This window comes from Salmo salar, chromosome ssa17 (assembly GCF_905237065.1).
Source record: "Salmo salar chromosome ssa17, Ssal_v3.1, whole genome shotgun sequence".
Classification (NCBI taxonomy): domain Eukaryota; kingdom Metazoa; phylum Chordata; class Actinopteri; order Salmoniformes; family Salmonidae; genus Salmo; species Salmo salar.
The window spans coordinates 21,948,492-21,966,460 of record NC_059458.1 but is presented as its reverse complement, the minus strand read 5'-3'; the positions used below and the strand labels follow the sequence as shown (position 1 = coordinate 21,966,460).

Genomic DNA, 17,969 nt, shown 5'->3' with positions numbered 1-17,969 from the left:
GTTCTGGTTTACTTTTCAGTCATTAGTCAGCTGAACCTTGCAGAATGGTACTGTAGGCTACATGTTCAACTGGCCACTCAGTCTCTTCCCCTGGGATGCTTTGTTCTCTAAATCAGAGATGGGAGACTGGTGGTCTGCACGGCCCCCCTTTTGTAGGTCCGCGGATCAATTTACAAAATGTGTTATTTTGATGTATTGTTGCCGGGGTCTCAACTTACTGTTGAGCGTTAGAATAGTAGAAGGTGCAATTATGCATCAGCAGTTTGTCTCTTGTAATGTCAGTCACTGATGGTCACTCAATTAGCCCATCAGCAATTTTGAGTTATGATTGGTAAATTAGTCGAGCCATCTGTCGTGTCTTTGGGGTACCATTAAACTGAAGACATGTTTATCAATTAACTCCCTGTAATTATTATCACGCGATTAAACTGATTAATCGTTTAATTGTAATTAACTAGGAGATCGGGGCACCAAGGAAAATATTCAGATTACAAAGTTATAATTTTCCTAATATAACTTTCCTATATTATAACATTATATATTATATTCTATTATAGTATAGGCCGATTATCTTCTGGTTTAAATGGTGTATTTTACCTCGCGTCCAGTCTCATTCCAAACGTCGTAAATTGTTGTATCTGCACGAACCCAGTCTTTACTAAGAGTCATCCATACATCAATTGTCTTAAAATCATTTATTTACTAAACTAAGTAATTCACATAAAGTATACAAACAGTAATTATCATCACAAAGAATTGGTAGAGTAATGTGCCCTAGTGGCTAACAGGCATGGCTGGTGTCTTGTAGAACAATGGGTCATAAAATGTTCAGCTGAGGAGGTACACAGAGTTCATTAATATTAACCATTGACATGCTAATCAATTGCACATGAACGCTCACTCATTTGAGAACAATTGCTATCAATATATATTTACGCTCAGTGTGTCGTCGGGATCCTTGTTGGAGCGTCGTTCTGTTGGAGAGTTCTCTCTCTCTCTCTCTCTCTCTCTCTCTCTCTCTCTCTCTCTCTCTCTCTCTCTCTCTCTCAAAGCGACATTCATTAATGTCGTCATAGAATGGATGTTTCGTTGGTCTTCGCGTTCAATGATATAATTTACTTAGCTGCAGACTAATAATTAATATCAAAGACTTGTTCTTATTCTGTCGGTATCGATAGTCTAAAAGTTAACCACGTGGTATAGTTCACTTTCAGTAGAGTACTTGGATGGTCAAACCTATTGGCCAACTCGCAATGGAGTGGAGGCCGGGTCTGGAGAAATGTAAATCAGGGTATAGTTTTATAGTGAACATGTCACATGACGCCTGGTCCTGTTTGTGTCCCTGGGGGCGTGCCGATGACTGAGTTAAGCTTGGTACAGAAATATAATTCTATCACATTAACATCAGTACATAGCATCTCAATGTATTACAAATAGCTTTATCCTTATTAATACATTCTATACAACCATGTGGATGCAAGTCTCATCGCTGAGGCTATTATATAAACAGTTTTATGGTAATATGGCTATATTGTCTCTTCTGAGTATCACAAAATTGTACCAAGCGGACCAGTTCGTAGCTGGATTCTTCACCAATCTTTCATACCTTCTCCAGAACACAAATGTCGCTTGGCTCCCCAATTCTGTGAGTTGGAAGAATTTCCTGTGTCTCTCTATGGGCCATGTGGCAAGAGATTCTCCTCTTAGAGTTTTTACAACCCTTTCACACAGGGCCTGGGTGGGGGAAGGTAGGTTGGGGGATGGTGCAAGGGGGGAGGGGGTCAACTGTCCTCCCTGTACTCAAAGAGGCCAACGTCATGACACATCTAAACTTATAGTAATCATGGTCAAATTACCGACTGGGGGCCCCCATTGATATTGTTATTCACTCTCACTCACATATCATATTAAAAACTGAAATGATTTCTCTCCAACCTATGGCAAAATTCATAGAATTGCAGGAAATTAGCTGCAAATTTTTCTCTGCCCCATTGCATAATGAGTAGAAGTGCATGAAATTAGCCTAGTGGTTAGAGCGTTGGGCCAGTAACCGAAAGGTTGCTGGATCGAATCCCCGAGCTGACAAGGTAAAAATCTGCCATTCTGCCCCTGAACAAGGCAGTTAACCCACTGTTCCCCGGTAGGCCTTCATTGTAAATAAGAATTTGTTCTTAACTGACTTGCCTAGTTAAATAAAGGTTAAATTCATTTTTTAAATAAAATATACAATTTCTAAATCTTCTCTCAGCCCAATGGCAAAATGTTTATAATTGCCTCAAACTTGATTTAAAACTGCAACATTTTCTCTACGCCCCATGGCAAAATGTGTAGAACTGCAGGAAATTAACTAAACCATAAATGTTTTCTCTCTGCTGCCACTAAAATGTTTTGCTCGCAAGGGCCCCCAAAGTGCTATGGCCGGCTCTGACTGCATATGTTCAGTATGCAGACCTGCTAGCTACATGATGAGTTCAGTCTTTTCCCGGCCCACCCCCCAATCAAAGTTGCCCATCCCTACTCTAACTCAACAGAAGGAAGTTACAGTAGGTTATAAGTGCTATGACCGATCACCATGTTTACTGTATGACTAGACAGAAACATGATAATCCAGCAATAAAGTAAATCGATAGGACAGGCACAGTACACCCAACATGAGAAACAGCATTTACAATCATTAGGAAAGATAATGGCACGGGTTTGTGAAACACAAGCGACAATCTATTTGAATATACAGTATCTACGGCATGAACAGACACTCTCACATCACACATCAATCAACAACAACTAAAAGAAGCTTGCACTGTCTCTATCCAGCATTATTTTATGACATTGTGTAATATTATGGTTCATTGGGCGTGGAAAGATGTGCTTCTGAGAGATGAAATAAGACCAATAATAAGACTAATAACCAGGAAAGACGTGAGAACAAGGTCACCTTCAGCCTTAAAATAGGAAAGCCCTGAAGAGTGAAGGAGAACGGAAAGAGAGAGAGACAGAGAGAGAGAGAGCGGTAAAGACACAGTGGGGGGTACCAGCAAGTTATACTTGTGGAGGGTGTTCTGTAGAAATTAGTATTGGTGTGTGTGTGTGTGTGTGTGTGTGTGTGTGTGTGTGTGTGTGTGTGTGTGTGTGTGTGTGTGTGTGTGTGTGTGTGTGTAGTTTCATGGTGTGACTAGCAGTGTGCCAGGTGTGTCATAACACTCCTGTTCTGTCTCAGAAGTAGATTGGGTAGGCTGAATGTCTGCATCCTGCCCAAGGTAATGACTATACAAAGGTTGCTGCCAGGCTGCTGCCTGACTACAGGATGCAGGAGAGCCGAGTTTCTAGTCCTCCCAAGTTTTCTGAGCATTTAAAAAAAAATGTATTTCATTTTATTGTTCATTTGGAAATCTGTTACAAAACATTCCTATGCATGCTAGAGATACACAGTGTATGTGATCCTATAGACATGTAAACAAGGGTTGAAAATATTATTTTTTGTCAAATATTAGATATGTTTGGGCTTCTTGCGGATAATCTGCAGTCTACAAATGAATTGTAATTATGTTCTGGCCCCCTGACCATCCGCTCAAGAAACAATCGTCCCGAGTAGAAAGAGTAGAATGGATATCAATGGGATTTTTTTCCACTACAAGACCATGGTACTGGCCTACCGAGCAGTAAGAGGAACTGCCCCTCCCTACCGTCAGGCTATGCTCAAACCCTACACCCCAACCTAAGCACTCCGTTCTCCCACTCCTACAGGAGGGCAGCTCCCGCTCAGCCCAGTCCAAGCTCTTCTCTGTCCTGGCACAGCAATGGTGGAACCAGCTTCCCCCTGAAGCCAGGGCAGCAGAGTCCCTGCCCATCTTCTGAAAACATCTAAAACTACACCTCTTCAAAGAGTATCTTAAATAATCCCACCCCATCGTGAACTAACACTACACTTTACTTTTTCCCTCTTACTAGCTCTGACTTTGCTGATAGCTACTTTATTGAGGAAAAATTTACTTGCTACGGCTGTGATATCTGGTTGTCTCAACTAGCTATCTTAAGATGAATGCACTAACTGGAAGTCGCTCTGGATAAGAACATCTGCTAAATGATTAAAATGTAACATGTAAAAATGACAGTGGTGTTCCCATTATAGTGGATCAACAGAAGTTGCCATTAATTGTTCCATGTATGTGAAGAACACTGAGAAATGCACTGAACTCTGAGGGATGAATGTGAAAAGCTTTGAAAGGGGAAGATACTGTACCTTGCAATACCTTAATTTGGAATTCACCCCATATTCTTCATAAATATGAAAGAAGTGGGTCTCAGTAAGGATAGTTAATCGAACAGATGCTAGCTAGTCTCTCCCTTGCCACACCACTCATCTGGAAACCATGACAGCGAGGTTAATGTTTACACAAGCCTTCTTTGTTGGGGAGCAACACTCAAGACATTGGACATTTCTAACTCTGTTAGCCAATGTGTTCTGGGCTGAGGTGTGCAGGTTCCTCCTTTGCCTGTACAGGCAACATAAGGCCACACTCTTAGAGATATTATTATATGTTTGTATTTTACAATGATTTTCAGAAGTCCTGAAAGTACACTTTGTCCAGGGAGGGAGGGAGTGGAGGTAGTGGTGTCATAAAGGGAAGCTGTCTGACTCCTAACCGTTGATTTGGTGGGTGGGACTGCCCGAGCTGCTTTTGTAAGGCCCGGGGCTAATGTTTCACTCAGGTAACAGTGTACTTGAATTGGAGTAGTCAGAATAATGTTAGATAACACACAGAACACAGGATTAAACAGTAAAGTACACAGAGGGGTGAAAACATCACTGTTTGTAGGGTCTTGTCTTTCAAGCCTATAGAAACCTGGTAAGCCCAGGAGGCTATAAGGTAGACCCAATGCTTACAACGGGTCACTAATTACAACTTAGCAGAAAAGTTACTTATTCACTCTAATTATTAACTCTTTATGAACACATACTGAGATACGTAACTGCATGCAGACATTTAAATACTTTTGAATGGGAGTAGTTAGGAAATGTCTTTAAGTTTAGACATTTGCCGAAGACCCTAAAAGGTATAGAGGGGATAAATGATGCAGGACTACACAACACATTTGTTCTCTGTACACAGTTCATTTAAGACAGCTTTCTCACTCCTGTCACTGATCCTATGAACACTACCCTTGCAGCGCCACTCTCTCTCTCTCTCCACTCCCTCTCTCCCTTTCTGTCCTATCACCTCTCTCCTATCACCTCTCCTTCTCTCGTTCCCTTCATTTGCAGATGGCGGTGGAGTGAGGTGACTGAGGACTAGTATGCGTGGAAGGACACATCCTCCCCTTGGAGAGAAAGAGAAAACAGAGAAAGAGAGAGAGGAAGAAGAAGCAGCTGTTCTTCAGTAACAGGGTAAGACAAATCCACCCGGCTGAACTTGACTCTTACTGTAAATGAACTAGAAACCACCTACAAACAGTTGTATCTGTTGATAAAAATGATCATTGATAAGATCATTTGCAACATGTGATCTTCCATGCTGTTGTACAGTATTTCAACTGTTTCTTGTTTCATAACCTTTGAACTTTGAACTACAATGTGTTGAGCACGAGTTCTGCATTCCTAAATGGGATTAACTGATAAGAATCAAATGGTGTCTGACGACCTAAACAATAACAACTGTTATGATCTCGGGAGTTTTTTCCGGGTAAAAGAGGACGTGCTAGGGTTTTGAAAACTCCAGATTCTGTGTGATTATTCCACTGCCAAAACAGAAGCCTACAGAGAGGCTTCAACCTGTTTCTGTAATAATCCACCATGCACTCATCCAGCAAGAAGGATGATTGCCAATACAGTGTTTGTCTTTCCTAAGTTATCCTTCATTGTCATGTAATAAAACTGCCTTTGGTAAACAACACTGCTCTGTATATAAAGCATCATGCTGGTTGTGAACAGGATCAGAGTAATCGCTGATCATTCACTGGACAATCAGATTTCAGAATGGCTGTTTGGTTAAAATACCTTTATTAAAGGGAGAGCACAAAACCATTGAGTTCTGGTTCATATTTCTTTAGTCTAGTACCCAGAGATAGATTATAGGGGGTAGCTCTCTACCTTTGTCCCTCCATTATCAACAGGTAATATTCCATGTGTTCACTGCACTGCTGTGGTGTGTGGAGACTTGCTGAAAGTGTCAGGTCCCCTGGGCTTGTGTAATTTGGCTCACTGAGGAGTCCCTTGGCTCTCATTGTGCAGTGCTGTTACGTAGGACTTATCAGTCACGCTTCCTTTTTAGAGGCTTTTTCCAGGGAGGGACCATGTAGGTTACCTGGTTTCTATTTACTTACATGGTAAGTAAGCAGCAGTGGGAGCTGCTGAGGGGAGGACAGCTCATAATAATGGCTGTAACGGAGCAAATGGAATGGTATCAAACACATAGAAACCATGTGTTTGGTGTATTTGATACCATTGCACCCATTCCCCTCCAGCCATTACCACAATCTCGTCCTCCCCAGGTAAGGTGCCACCAGCCTCCTGTGGTAAGCAGGTCATACGATGTTAAGATCTTCTATACTTTGAACATTTTAAATGATTTACATAACTGTATGTATTTTCTTTGTTTATTGTTCTTTAGACGTTCAGATGTATTTCACAGCCATTTCCAGTTAATAATTCACTCATTGCTTACAGCTGAAATCTATTTCTATTCAAATGGCCCGATTCATTTACACTCCGGAAGCATTTAATCAGATTGTTTTATTGTATGCGTGGCGCTGTAAAAAGTAGATGGTTTCCTCTTATCTATACAGTAGCTCAGCTGTGGGGTTCCGTTATAGCCTTGGGGGGAACCAAGCTGACGTCCCTACAGGCACTCGAGCACCTGAGGTGTCGCAGCCGCAGGTGTGTGTGTGTGAGGTCTAAAAGGTTACACAAGTTCATCATCTCATTAAACAGTAATACACAGGCTTATCCTCGCCAGATCCACAGATAGACAGAACCATGGATAGCCAGCCATCATATACAGTCTCTTGGCTTGATTTAGAATCTCAGTAGACACCATGTTGACACTAAAAGTTACACCTGAGACATTGACACTTCTGGTTACAATGCAAATTAGAATGTTTTAATCATGGAACGTTTGGTGCCAACAAGGAGGATAGTTAGCTGAACTCTATAGCTCTTAAAGGCTCTTCTACCACAGAGTGCATACGTAGTATACAGATGCCGTATCTTAATTTGAGCCAGTTCAAACAGCATGAACATAATCCTGCAGCAACAGGAAATGTGAATTGTTATGTGGATTATAATTAATGGACATGTTTTGTAGGGGTTGATACATTTATCATTAGGGCAAATCGAGACTGACATTTTAAAGTGGAAATTAAATTAAGATATGGCATCTGTACTGTGCTGTTTGTAGCCAGCTGGATCAGGACTGGCCAGCCAGCTTCAGTAATATCCTGTAGCTGCAGGATAGGATTTCACTAGAGACAGTATTCCCTATTGTTGGGCTTGTTCTCTGCAGATATCCATTCTGCTGGGCACCAGGGTTCAAGGCCTGGTTGCTGAGTGTGGTTCAGTAGTTGGGTTGCTCAGTGAGCTGCACCGACCTTTAGTCTTCTACTCTGCAGGGAGATTATGTTCCAGTTGACAGCTAGATGCAGAGCAGGATTACTGTATTAGACAGGGTTGCTGTATTAGACAGGGTTGCTGTATTAGACCGGGTTGCTGTATTAGACAGGGTTGCTGTATTAGACTGGGTTGCTGTATTAGACTGGGTTGCTGTATTAGACCAGGGTTGCTGTATTAGACTGGGTTGCTGTATTAGACCGGGTTGCTGTATTAGACAAGGTTGCTGTATTAGACAGGGTTGCTGTATTAGACCGGGTTGCTGTATTAGACAGGGTTGCTGTATTAGACCGGGTTGCTGTATTAGACCGGGTTGCTGTATTAGACCGGGTTGCTGTATTAGACAGGGTTGCTGTATTAGAAAGGGTTGTTGTATTAGACTGGGTTGCTGTATTAGACTGGGTTGCTGTATTAGACAGGGTTGCTGTATTAGACAGGGTTGCTGTATTAGACAGGGTTGCTGTATTAGACAGGGTCGCTGTATTACACTGGGTCGCTGTATTAGACAGGGTTGCTATATTAGACAGGGTTACTGTATTAGACACGGTTGCTGTATTAGAAAGGGTTGCTGTATTAGACAGGGTTGCTGTATTAGACTGGGTTGCTGTATTAGACTGGGTTGCTGTATTAGACTGGGTTGCTGTATTAGACAGGGTTGCTGTATTAGACAGGGTTGCTGTATTAGACTGGGTTGCTGTATTAGACAGGGTTTCTGTATTAGACTGGGTTGTTGTATTAGAAAGGGTTGCTGTATTAGACTGGGTTGCTGTATTAGACAGGGTTGCTGTATTAGACAGGGTTACTGTATTAGACAGGGTTGCTGTATTAGACAGGGTTGCTGTATTAGACAGGGTTGCTGTATTAGACTGGGTTGCTGTATTAGACAGGGTTGCTATATTAGACAGGGCTACTGTATTAGACACGGTTGCTGTATTAGAAAGGGTTGCTGTATTAGACAGGGTTGCTGTATTAGACAGGGTTGCTGTATTAGACTGGGTTGCTGTATTAGACTGGGTTGCTGTATTAGACAGGGTTTCTGTATTAGACTGGGTTGTTGTATTAGAAAGGGTTGCTGTATTAGACAGGGTTGCTGTATTAGACAGGGTTGCTGTATTAGACAGGGTTGCTGTATTAGAAAGGGTTGCTGTATTAGAAAGGGTTGCTGTATTAGACAGGGTTGCTGTATTAGACTGGGTTGCTGTATTAGACAGGGTTGCTGTATTAGACAGGGTTGCTGTATTAGAAAGGGTTGCTGTATTAGAAAGGGTTGCTGTATTAGACAGGGTTTCTGTATTAGACTGGGTTGCTGTATTAGACAGGGTTGCTGTATTAGAAAGGGTTGCTGTATTAGACTGGGTTTCTGTATTAGACAGGGTTGCTGTATTAGACAGGGTTTCTGTATTAGACTGGGTTGCTGTATTAGACAGGGTTTCTGTATTAGACTGCTGTATTGGGAAAGGGTTGCTGTATTAGACAGGGTTTCTGTATTAGACTGGGTTGCTGTATTGGGAATGGGTTGCTGTATTAGACAGGGTTTCTGTATTAGACAGGGTTGCTGTATTAGACAGGGTTGCTGTATTAGACAGGGTTGCTGTATTAGACAGGGTTGCTGTATTAGAAAGGGTTGTTGTATTAGACAGGGTTTCTGTATTAGACTGGGTTGCTGTATTAGACTGGGTTGCTGTATTAGACTGGGTTGCTGTATTAGACAGGGTTGCTGTATTAGACAGGGTTGCTGTATTAGACAGGGTTGCTGTATTAGAAAGGGTTGCTGTATTAGACAGGGTTTCTGTATTAGACTGGGTTGCTGTATTAGACAGGGTTGCTGTATTAGAAAGGGTTGCTGTATTAGACAGGGTTTCTGTATTAGACTGGGTTGCTGTATTAGACTGGGTTGCTGTATTAGACAGGGTTGCTGTATTAGACTGGGTTGCTGTATTAGACTGGGTTGCTGTATTAGACAGGGTTGCTGTATTAGAAAGGGTTGCTGTATTAGACAGGGTTGCTGTATTAGACTGGGTTGCTGTATTAGACAGGGTTTCTGTATTAGACTGGGTTGCTGTATTGGGAAAGGGTTGCTGTATTAGACAGGGTTTCTGTATTAGACTGGGTTGCTGTATTGGGAAAGGGTTGCTGTATTAGACAGGGTTTCTGTATTAGACTGGGTTGCTGTATTGGGAAAGGGTTGCTGTATTGGGAAAGGGTTTCTGTATTAGACTGGGTTGCTGTATTGGGAAAGGGGAACTCAGGTCGTCTTTAATTTGTCTCCTTGTTATTTAATGTCATGTCACGTCATCAGTGGACTGCTAGGCAACTCCTATTCAGGTCCAGGCACAGAGTCAACACAGGAGCTGAAAGCCTCGTCTGGTCCGCTTGTTCTAATCAAACGCTCCATAATATCTGCTGAAAGAGAAATACTGTTGAAACTAATTGGAACTGCTGAACTGGCAAACTTGACTTGAGAAAATGTTACATCAAATGAAAAGCGCTGATTTATTAACTATAAATAGCTAGAACAATGACAATAGCAAAGCTAATATCTAACGCCTGATAAAAAGTAGACCATTTATCAGGTTTGTTCGGTTTCATAAACGTTGCCTTTGTTTAGAGGTGTTATCAGCTCGTTCAAGGAAAAGAGTGTGTGAAACTATTTATTATCAATGAAGGGTCTTTGTCTCTGGAAAGAGAAAGTCATTTACTGGTATGTCGGCTGGATAATCAAATGTGCTATTATTAAATATTAAATAAATAAATACATGTTATTCAAATACGACAACTCCAAAATCTGTTGACAGACAATGTATTTAATGGTTTTTAGTATTTTTGACAGAAGTGCAGGAAATGTAGAGGTACACAGCTTGTAAGAGCATAGACAGAGAGTGGCTGAGACAGGGCTCTAACCCACATCGCCAGAGGGGCATAGACAGAGTGGCTGAGACAGGGCTCGAACCCACATCGCCAGGGGGCCATAGACAGAGGGTGGCTGAGACAGGGCTCCAACCCACATCGCCAGGGGGCCATAGACAGAGTGGCTGAGACAGGGCTCGAACCCACATCGCCAGGGGCCATAGACAGAGGCTGGCTGAGACAGGGCTCTAACCCACATCGCCAGGGGGACATAGACAGAGGGTGGCTGAGACAGGGCTCTAACCCACATCGCCAGGGGGCCATAGACAGAGAGTGGCTGAGACAGAGCTCCAACCCACATCGCCAGGGGGCCATAGACAGAGGGTGGCTGAGACAGGGCTCTAACCCACATCGCCAGAGGGGCCATAGACAGAGTGGCTGAGACAGGGCTCGAACCCACATCGCCAGGGGCCATAGACAGAGGCTGGCTGAGACAGGGCTCTAACCCACATCGCCAGAGGCCATAGACAGAGTGGCTGAGACAGGGCTCGAACCCACATCGCCAGGGGCCATAGACAGAGGGTGGCTGAGACAGGGCTCTAACCCACATCGCCAGGGGGCCATAGACAGAGGGTGGCTGAGACAGGGCTCTAACCCACATCGCCAGGGGGACATAGACAGAGGGTGGCTGAGACAGAGCTCCAACCCACATCGCCAGGGGGCCATAGACAGAGTGGCTGAGACAGAGCTCCAACCCACATCGCCAGGGGGCCATAGACAGAGTGGCTGAGACAGGGCTCGAACCCACATCGCCAGGGGCCATAGAGAGGTATATTTGGCAGTGTGTGTACAGTACCAATACTCAGGCAGTAAGTCTGAGGCCAGTCCTGAAAGCACACTTTGTCCAGGGAGGGAGTGGTGTGATAGAGGTGAGCTGTAACCTGCAGTCTACAGGCTCCTGAATGGCACAGGAATAGCCATTGTTCAAACACAACCCTCTGGCATTGCTTAATACGATGTCGTTGAATGGTTTTTGTCTTGCCCTGTCTCTCTTCCTAGGTAAGAGCAGCTAACTTCAGTCTCCTGTCATGGATACTAACGCTGGGGAAGTGGAGGACTCAGGAGAAGAGCTTACAGGTAGAACACCTGTCTTCTTTCTTTTTAAATGATTGACATGCCTAAACCAATGTAAACAGACATACGTAGCTAGCAAATCATTCATTCCCAGCACACCATTCATACACAGTGCATTATGCAATGCAAACAGGAATGAACTTCACAGCAAAAACGTCTCATGTCTGACTCAGCAAACAAACCAAATGTAGGACAGTAACTTTGTGGTAGTTTCAGGGAGGAAGAAGTCTCGGTTCAAGCTGCTGAAGAGTCGTCTGTTTGGCCGTCTGAAGAGGAAGGAGACTGAAGGACTGATGAAGCAGAGCCAGTCCGCCAGTGATGTCACTGCTGATGTCGTAGCTCTGAGGGACGACGACTCAGAGGATGACTGTTTGTAAGTGTCTGACCTCTTTCACTCACTGGAAATAGTAGCATATCAAGTTGATCAAATTATCAAGTTTAAGTAGCATGTCCACTGGGAAATACTGTATGTATGTAGTAAATATATTTTTGACCTGTGTCACTTACAGGGGCGGTCCAAATACACTGGGGTCCAGAGCTCTGTCACATGACAGCATCTTCCTGGCTGACCAATCACAGAGCTCCTCTGAGCCGACGAGGGTTCTGTCTCAGGAGAACGTACACGGCAGGATACGAGAACTGCAGGTGAATCCGTAGGTGGGAGGGTCATTATAGTCTAATCTACTGTTGTGATTGGTCCTGGAGTGTGCTCATCACACATGCACTGCTTCTGATTGGGCAGCTGAAACTGCAGCGGCAGAACATGTGTCTGGGCCCTCCCCCCTTGCTGATCCCTGGAAAGAGAATAGAAGATTCCGGAGCCACCTCTGAGGATGATGGTTTACCCCAGAGCCCTCCAGAGATCTTGTTCCATGACAGAACAGCACAGGGGCCTTCCTACAAGGTGAATGGGGCTGATCACATATACTGCACACACATAGATACAATTGATCTAACTTGTATTTATCCAGGATAGTCTCATTGAGATAACATCTATTTTTAGAGAACAAACCTTGCTGTAGTCAGTAGAGTCTGTTGGTACACTTGCAAACAAAACACAATGTAATCATCACCATTATCATTATCATCATCATTCTTCATTACTCTTCCACCACCTTGTGTGACTGACTGATTGACACCTTTCCCTCCATTCCATCCCCAGTTCCCTGACACTCACAGGCACCATAGCTCTCTGAGTTTAGCAGGGACAGGAAGTGAGGAGGAGGAGCAGGTGATGCAACTTCCTGTCTGCATTACACCACATCCCACATTCACATACTGATCATCCTAACAACATTCACCGAAAACATGTTTGTTGGGTCCATTTCAGTTGTTAATGTGCTTTTCTACTTTCTCCTCAGTGCCTCTCCCAGCCCTCCTCCCGTTCTCTCTCCCCAAATCCTGCTTCCCCCTGTGATCCAGAGCCCTCCCCTGTAGTGGACTTCACCAGCCCAGCCCAGTACACTCCTAGCCTGGACAGCTCTGCTGCCCGTCACCGCATGTCTGTCAAACCCAGGAACCAGAGGGCCAGTGCCAAGGGAAGGAAAGGTCCCTTGGTAAGATCTCACTGTATAGTGTAACATCAAAACACCACATAGTGGGTACTGGGCAGCATTTCAATCTCTAATACCTTGATTACAGTGTAAATATAAGACCATGGTTTAACGGGCTGTTTATCTTGTCTCTGTCATTACTAGAGAGCAAGCCGACTTGGCTCAGAGAGCCTGAGTGACCTGGACCCAGACCAGCCCCTCTCTGAGAGGGAGGAAGAGCAGGATGGAACAGAGGACGAGGACAGAGAGGAAGAGGAGGAGAGGGAGCGACCGTTCTCTTCATCTCCAAAAGACTCTGAGGAGAAGCCCTGGCAGTCAGTACCCCCTGGTGGTCAGAAAGAGGTATTGCAGAGACAAGAGTCCTCTGAGACAGAGGGACGAGTCACCACCAACCCTCTCTACCTCCAGGCTATGACCTCTCCTCTACCAGAACCCATGACCAAGACCTCCATCCTGAAGACCCAGAGCCTGCCCACTCCCCCTTCAGCAGCAGTGGAGGAGCCACAGAAGCCCCCGGAACCTATCCGGGTCAAACGCCCAAGAACTCTCATCCAGGATAATTCAGACCAGGGAAGTCGGCCTGGGTCTACATCTGAAAAGACCCTCTCCAGGCCTTTCAGCCCTGTCTATGGATCAGATAATGTCAATTCCACTACAAATCAACTGCCCTCAAAAGAGAAGCCAGAAGAGAATATGACCCCAGCCACCTCTAACAAGGGAGACAGGTTGAGCAGAAACACACAGGGTGTGAGCCTAGCAGACACCAGCAGCTCTACACACCACTCTGCTCTACCTACCCCTGCCCCTCGCGTTATAAGACAAGCACAGAGACCTGCTTCTGAGAGAGAGTCTGTCAGAGAGACTACAGCAGACCCACTGTCGGGCGTTAATGAAGAAACCTCCAAATTGGACCTGGTGCAGAGGACTACAGGGCTACCTACTGGCCATGAAGACACACTGCCTAGAGCAAACAGTTTCTCCACCTCCTCCTCGAGACAGTGTTCCAAGAGCGCCACTGGCAGTGCCCACACAGGGATGAGAAACAAGGAGATGAATGCAGAAGGAAAAGGAGGGGAGGGTTTGGTGGCCAAGAACCCTCATCAGGAGTCTGTCAGAAGGCAAGAGGTAAAACCAGAGCAGGCCACATTTAAAGACCTGAAGGAAAACCAACCACAAGCCTCTCCTCAGGAGAGAAAAGTACAAACAGAGTTAGAAGTAGTGGAGGAGACAGGACTGAAGGGAGGAGAGAAAAGGGATGGGCAGAGCGAGGGAAATGAGGAGAAGGAGCAGGAGAGGAAGAGTACTTTCGGAGTGAAGCTGCGCACCATTTCTCAGTCTCTGAAGTATCGCTTGGAAAGGGACCAAGAATTCAGGGTTAAGTGTCATATTGTCTCAACAACTGCAGAACCAGTCAAAGGCGAAATTGGCACAAGTTCAAAGGTCAGGGGTGACTTGGCAAATAAGGCTTTGAGGAAGGGCCCGTCACAAGTGTCTGACTGCCCCCCCTCATACTCCCCTGACAGAAACAGACTCAACGAGAACCAAGGTACGTATGTCCTCTAGAACATCGTCGATAGTTCAGCGGAGAAGTTGAGCCTCGCGTTCAACACTCTGAGTTGTTGCGGAAATTGACCCACTATGCTGTTTACTTTCTGAATCTCCGTCATGTCGCTGAGTCTATATTGAATAACTATTAACTTGGACTATGCACTAACTAACTTTACACTAACAAGGTGTTCCAGCTCACACGGCTGCAGCTATGTCAGTCTACTGAGGGACTTGTTTCAATAGCATGTACTCACCTCTAGGCACTGTCTTGGTTCTATCCTTAGATGATGATGATACTGACCTGGAAGTAGATGCCTTTTTAGACCCAGGTAACATATATCTACTGAACCACTGAACACTTCTCCATTAATCATACAATAGTAGTTACAGTATAATGAGCAATTCTGAATCAGAGTGGGCAATTTCCCCTCCAATCAAAACTGGATCCAGATCCGTATAATAATACGTGCCCTTTGTAATTATTGGGACAGTGAAGCATTTTTCTTCCTTTGGCTCTATACTCCAAAAGTTTGGATTTTAAATGATACAATGATTATGAGGTTAAAGTGCAGACTTTCAGCATCCATTACAGGTGAACAATTTAGAAATTACAGCACTTTTTGTTCATAGTCCTCCCATTTTGGGACAAATTCACTTATATGTTTATTAAAGTAGTAAAACGTTTAGTATTTGGTCCCATATTCCTAGCATTCAATGACTACATACATTTTGTGATTCTACAAATTTGCTGGATGCATACATTTGCTGTTTATTTTGGTTGTGTTTCAGATTATTTTGTGCCCAATGGAATTGAATGGTAAATAATGTATTGTGTCATTCTTCAGCCACTTTATTATAAATAAGAATAGAATATGTTTCTAAACACTTCTACATGAATTTGGATGCTACCATGACTATGGATAATCCTGAATTAATCGTGAATAAGTAAGAAGTTACAGATGCACAAATATCATACCCCCAAGACATGCTTACCTCTCACCATAAATATTTTTGGTCGTATGATATTTGTGCATCTGTAACTTATTCACTCATCATTATTGACGATTCATTCAGCATTATCCATAGTCATGGTAGCATCCACATTCATGAAGAAGTGTTTAGAAACATATTCTATTCTTATTTACAATAAAAGTCACTCCAAAATGACACAATTCATTATTTAGCATTCATTTCTATTGGGCACAAAATAATCTGAAACACAACCAAAACAAACAGAAAATGTACAAATGTGTAGAGACACAAGCTTGATGTAGTCATTGCGTGCTATGAATATGGGACCAAATACTTAACTTTTTACTACTTTAATACACATAGGTGAATTTGTCCCAATACTTTTGCTCACCTAAAATGGGGGAATATGTACAAAAACTGCTGTAATCTCTAAACGGTTCACCCGATATGGATGAAAATACCCTCACATTAAAGCTCACAGTCTGTACTTTAACCTCATAGTCTATCATATTTCAAATCCAAACTTTTGGAGTATAGAGCCAAAAGAAGAAAACATGCTTCACTGTCCAAATAATTACAGGGGGCACTGTTTGTAATAAGATCTCTGTTTCACCTCAATCATAATATTGCCAATATTGACCAAACCAAATGAACCACAGAATAAATTAAGATGATCTGATTAAATAATGGATTCACAACTCCAGTCCTCAAACACCACAGTATCTTTTAAATACACTTTAAATAAAGTTTGATTTGATTTCAATAATGTCACCCATTGTTCCTTAGACAAAGGCCCATCCTCCAGACCTGCTCTGGGGCTCCCAAGAGGGGCTGAGACCCCTGGGTCTAATGGGTTAGCTGGATCGGAGCCTGTCTGGATGTCCATGGCCCGGGAAAAGACCAGGAGTCTCCAACAGCATCTCAGTCCAGAGACAGAGCCTGGGACATGGGGGACAGGGGGGACAACAACGCCCCAGTACACCCCATCACCACGGCCAGCTCCAACCCCAGCCCCACAGCCTAGATTACAACCAACAGCTCAGCCATCAACACAACCTCCATCACAATCACAGCCAAGCACAAAAACCTCCTCGCAAAAACAAACATCACCCGCAGTGGTACAACCACCATCTCCACCAATACCAAGCGGTAGACCAATCCTACGGGGAATGCAACTGACAGCTAAACTCAAAACATTGCCTTCAGATCAGCCTAACACACAAACAGCATCACAACCGACACCACAAGGAACAGCTCAACAGCTGACACAACCGTCCTCCCAACCTCACATGCCAACCAGACCAACTCTACGAGGAGCGTCTGAGAGATCCTCCACGTCTCTGAAAAGAGCGGAGAAGATGCCTGTGGAGAAATGGACAGAAAGAGCGCTCCCGACTGGGACAATGGTAAATATTGGACTGTGACCCCACCAGGGTCAGACGTTTTTCCTGATCAGTCCACGTGGTGAGGAAAAACAACTGACTCAATCAGAGTAAGTCTTCATGTAATGTGGCCACTTCAGTTAGTAATATGTCATCTCTGTATTTTATCTTAGGAGGAATCTAGCAATGGTCAAACTGAGATTCACATCGCAAAGCCTGAGATAGCTTCTTCATCATCATCATCATCGTCACACTGGGGTCAGCCAACCTGGATGGAACTTGCCAAGAGGAAATCTCTGGCCTGGAGTGACAAGACTATGGACTAAGAGAAATGCACGTGGGTGTCTCTCTCTGTGTGTGTGTGTGTGTGTGTGTGTGTGTATGTGTGTGTGTGTGTGTGTGTGTGTGTGTGTGTGTGTGTGTGTGTGTGTGTGTGTGTGTGTGTGTGTGTGTGTGTGTGTAGGTAAAGGGGTTCCTAAAGAGAGTAAGAAGAAGACTGAAATAAAATAATGATTTGTTGCTGACTGTATTATTTGAACCTACTGGATTCAGAGTATGAGTTTAAAACCCCTTTCCCATTACTGTGCCTTACTCTTCTAACCATTACATTTTAAAAAATACTTATATTTCACATTGGCCAGACTGATGCTAAGCTACTGTATATAACAACACTAAACCAAGAGGTCTGGACTTTTATGGCACAAGAGGGCATACTCTTGTTGGTTGCTGGTTCAAACTCCGCTTCAGTTTTTTCACTGCTTTTGACATATCACTCCCTGCTAGATCCCTGTTGTCTGGAATAAATATACTGTAAATTATATTCTGACTAGTTTGAATTGTGTGGGCTCAATCAACCATCAATAAGCTATTATCAACCACAATGGGGCTGCCTCATCAATGGGGCCACTGTGGAAATGGTCAATAACTTCA

The 17,969-nt window shown here is 43.8% G+C and overlaps 1 protein-coding gene across 1 annotated transcript; it reads left to right on the top strand.

Annotated features, from left to right (window-relative positions):
- The first annotated feature begins 5,124 nt into the window (after nt 1-5,124).
- On the top strand, nt 5,125-17,857 carry LOC106574634 (CRACD-like protein). The gene is made up of 11 exons (XM_014150627.2): nt 5,125-5,386; nt 11,510-11,587; nt 11,795-11,957; nt 12,094-12,229; nt 12,327-12,488; nt 12,747-12,815; nt 12,946-13,140; nt 13,282-14,683; nt 14,970-15,014; nt 16,444-17,063; nt 17,213-17,857. The coding sequence occupies exons 2-11, from the start codon at nt 11,539-11,541 to the stop codon at nt 17,363-17,365; spliced, it is 2,994 nt and encodes a 997-aa protein (XP_014006102.1). The 5' UTR covers nt 5,125-5,386; nt 11,510-11,538; the 3' UTR covers nt 17,366-17,857.
- Nucleotides 17,858-17,969: the final 112 nt, after the last annotated feature.

What these genes read in the sequence shown, in the direction of transcription:
- LOC106574634 (XM_014150627.2), top strand. Translation starts at nt 11,539, where the DNA reads ATGGATACTAACGCTGGGGAAGTGGAGGACTCAGGAGAAGAGCTTACA. An exon ending in GCAGGATACGAGAACTGCAG is followed by an intron (nt 12,230 to 12,326) that starts GTGAATCCGTAG and finishes CTGATTGGGCAG; the next exon opens with CTGAAACTGCAGCGGCAGAA. An exon ending in AGGGAAGGAAAGGTCCCTTG is followed by an intron (nt 13,141 to 13,281) that starts GTAAGATCTCAC and finishes TGTCATTACTAG; the next exon opens with AGAGCAAGCCGACTTGGCTC.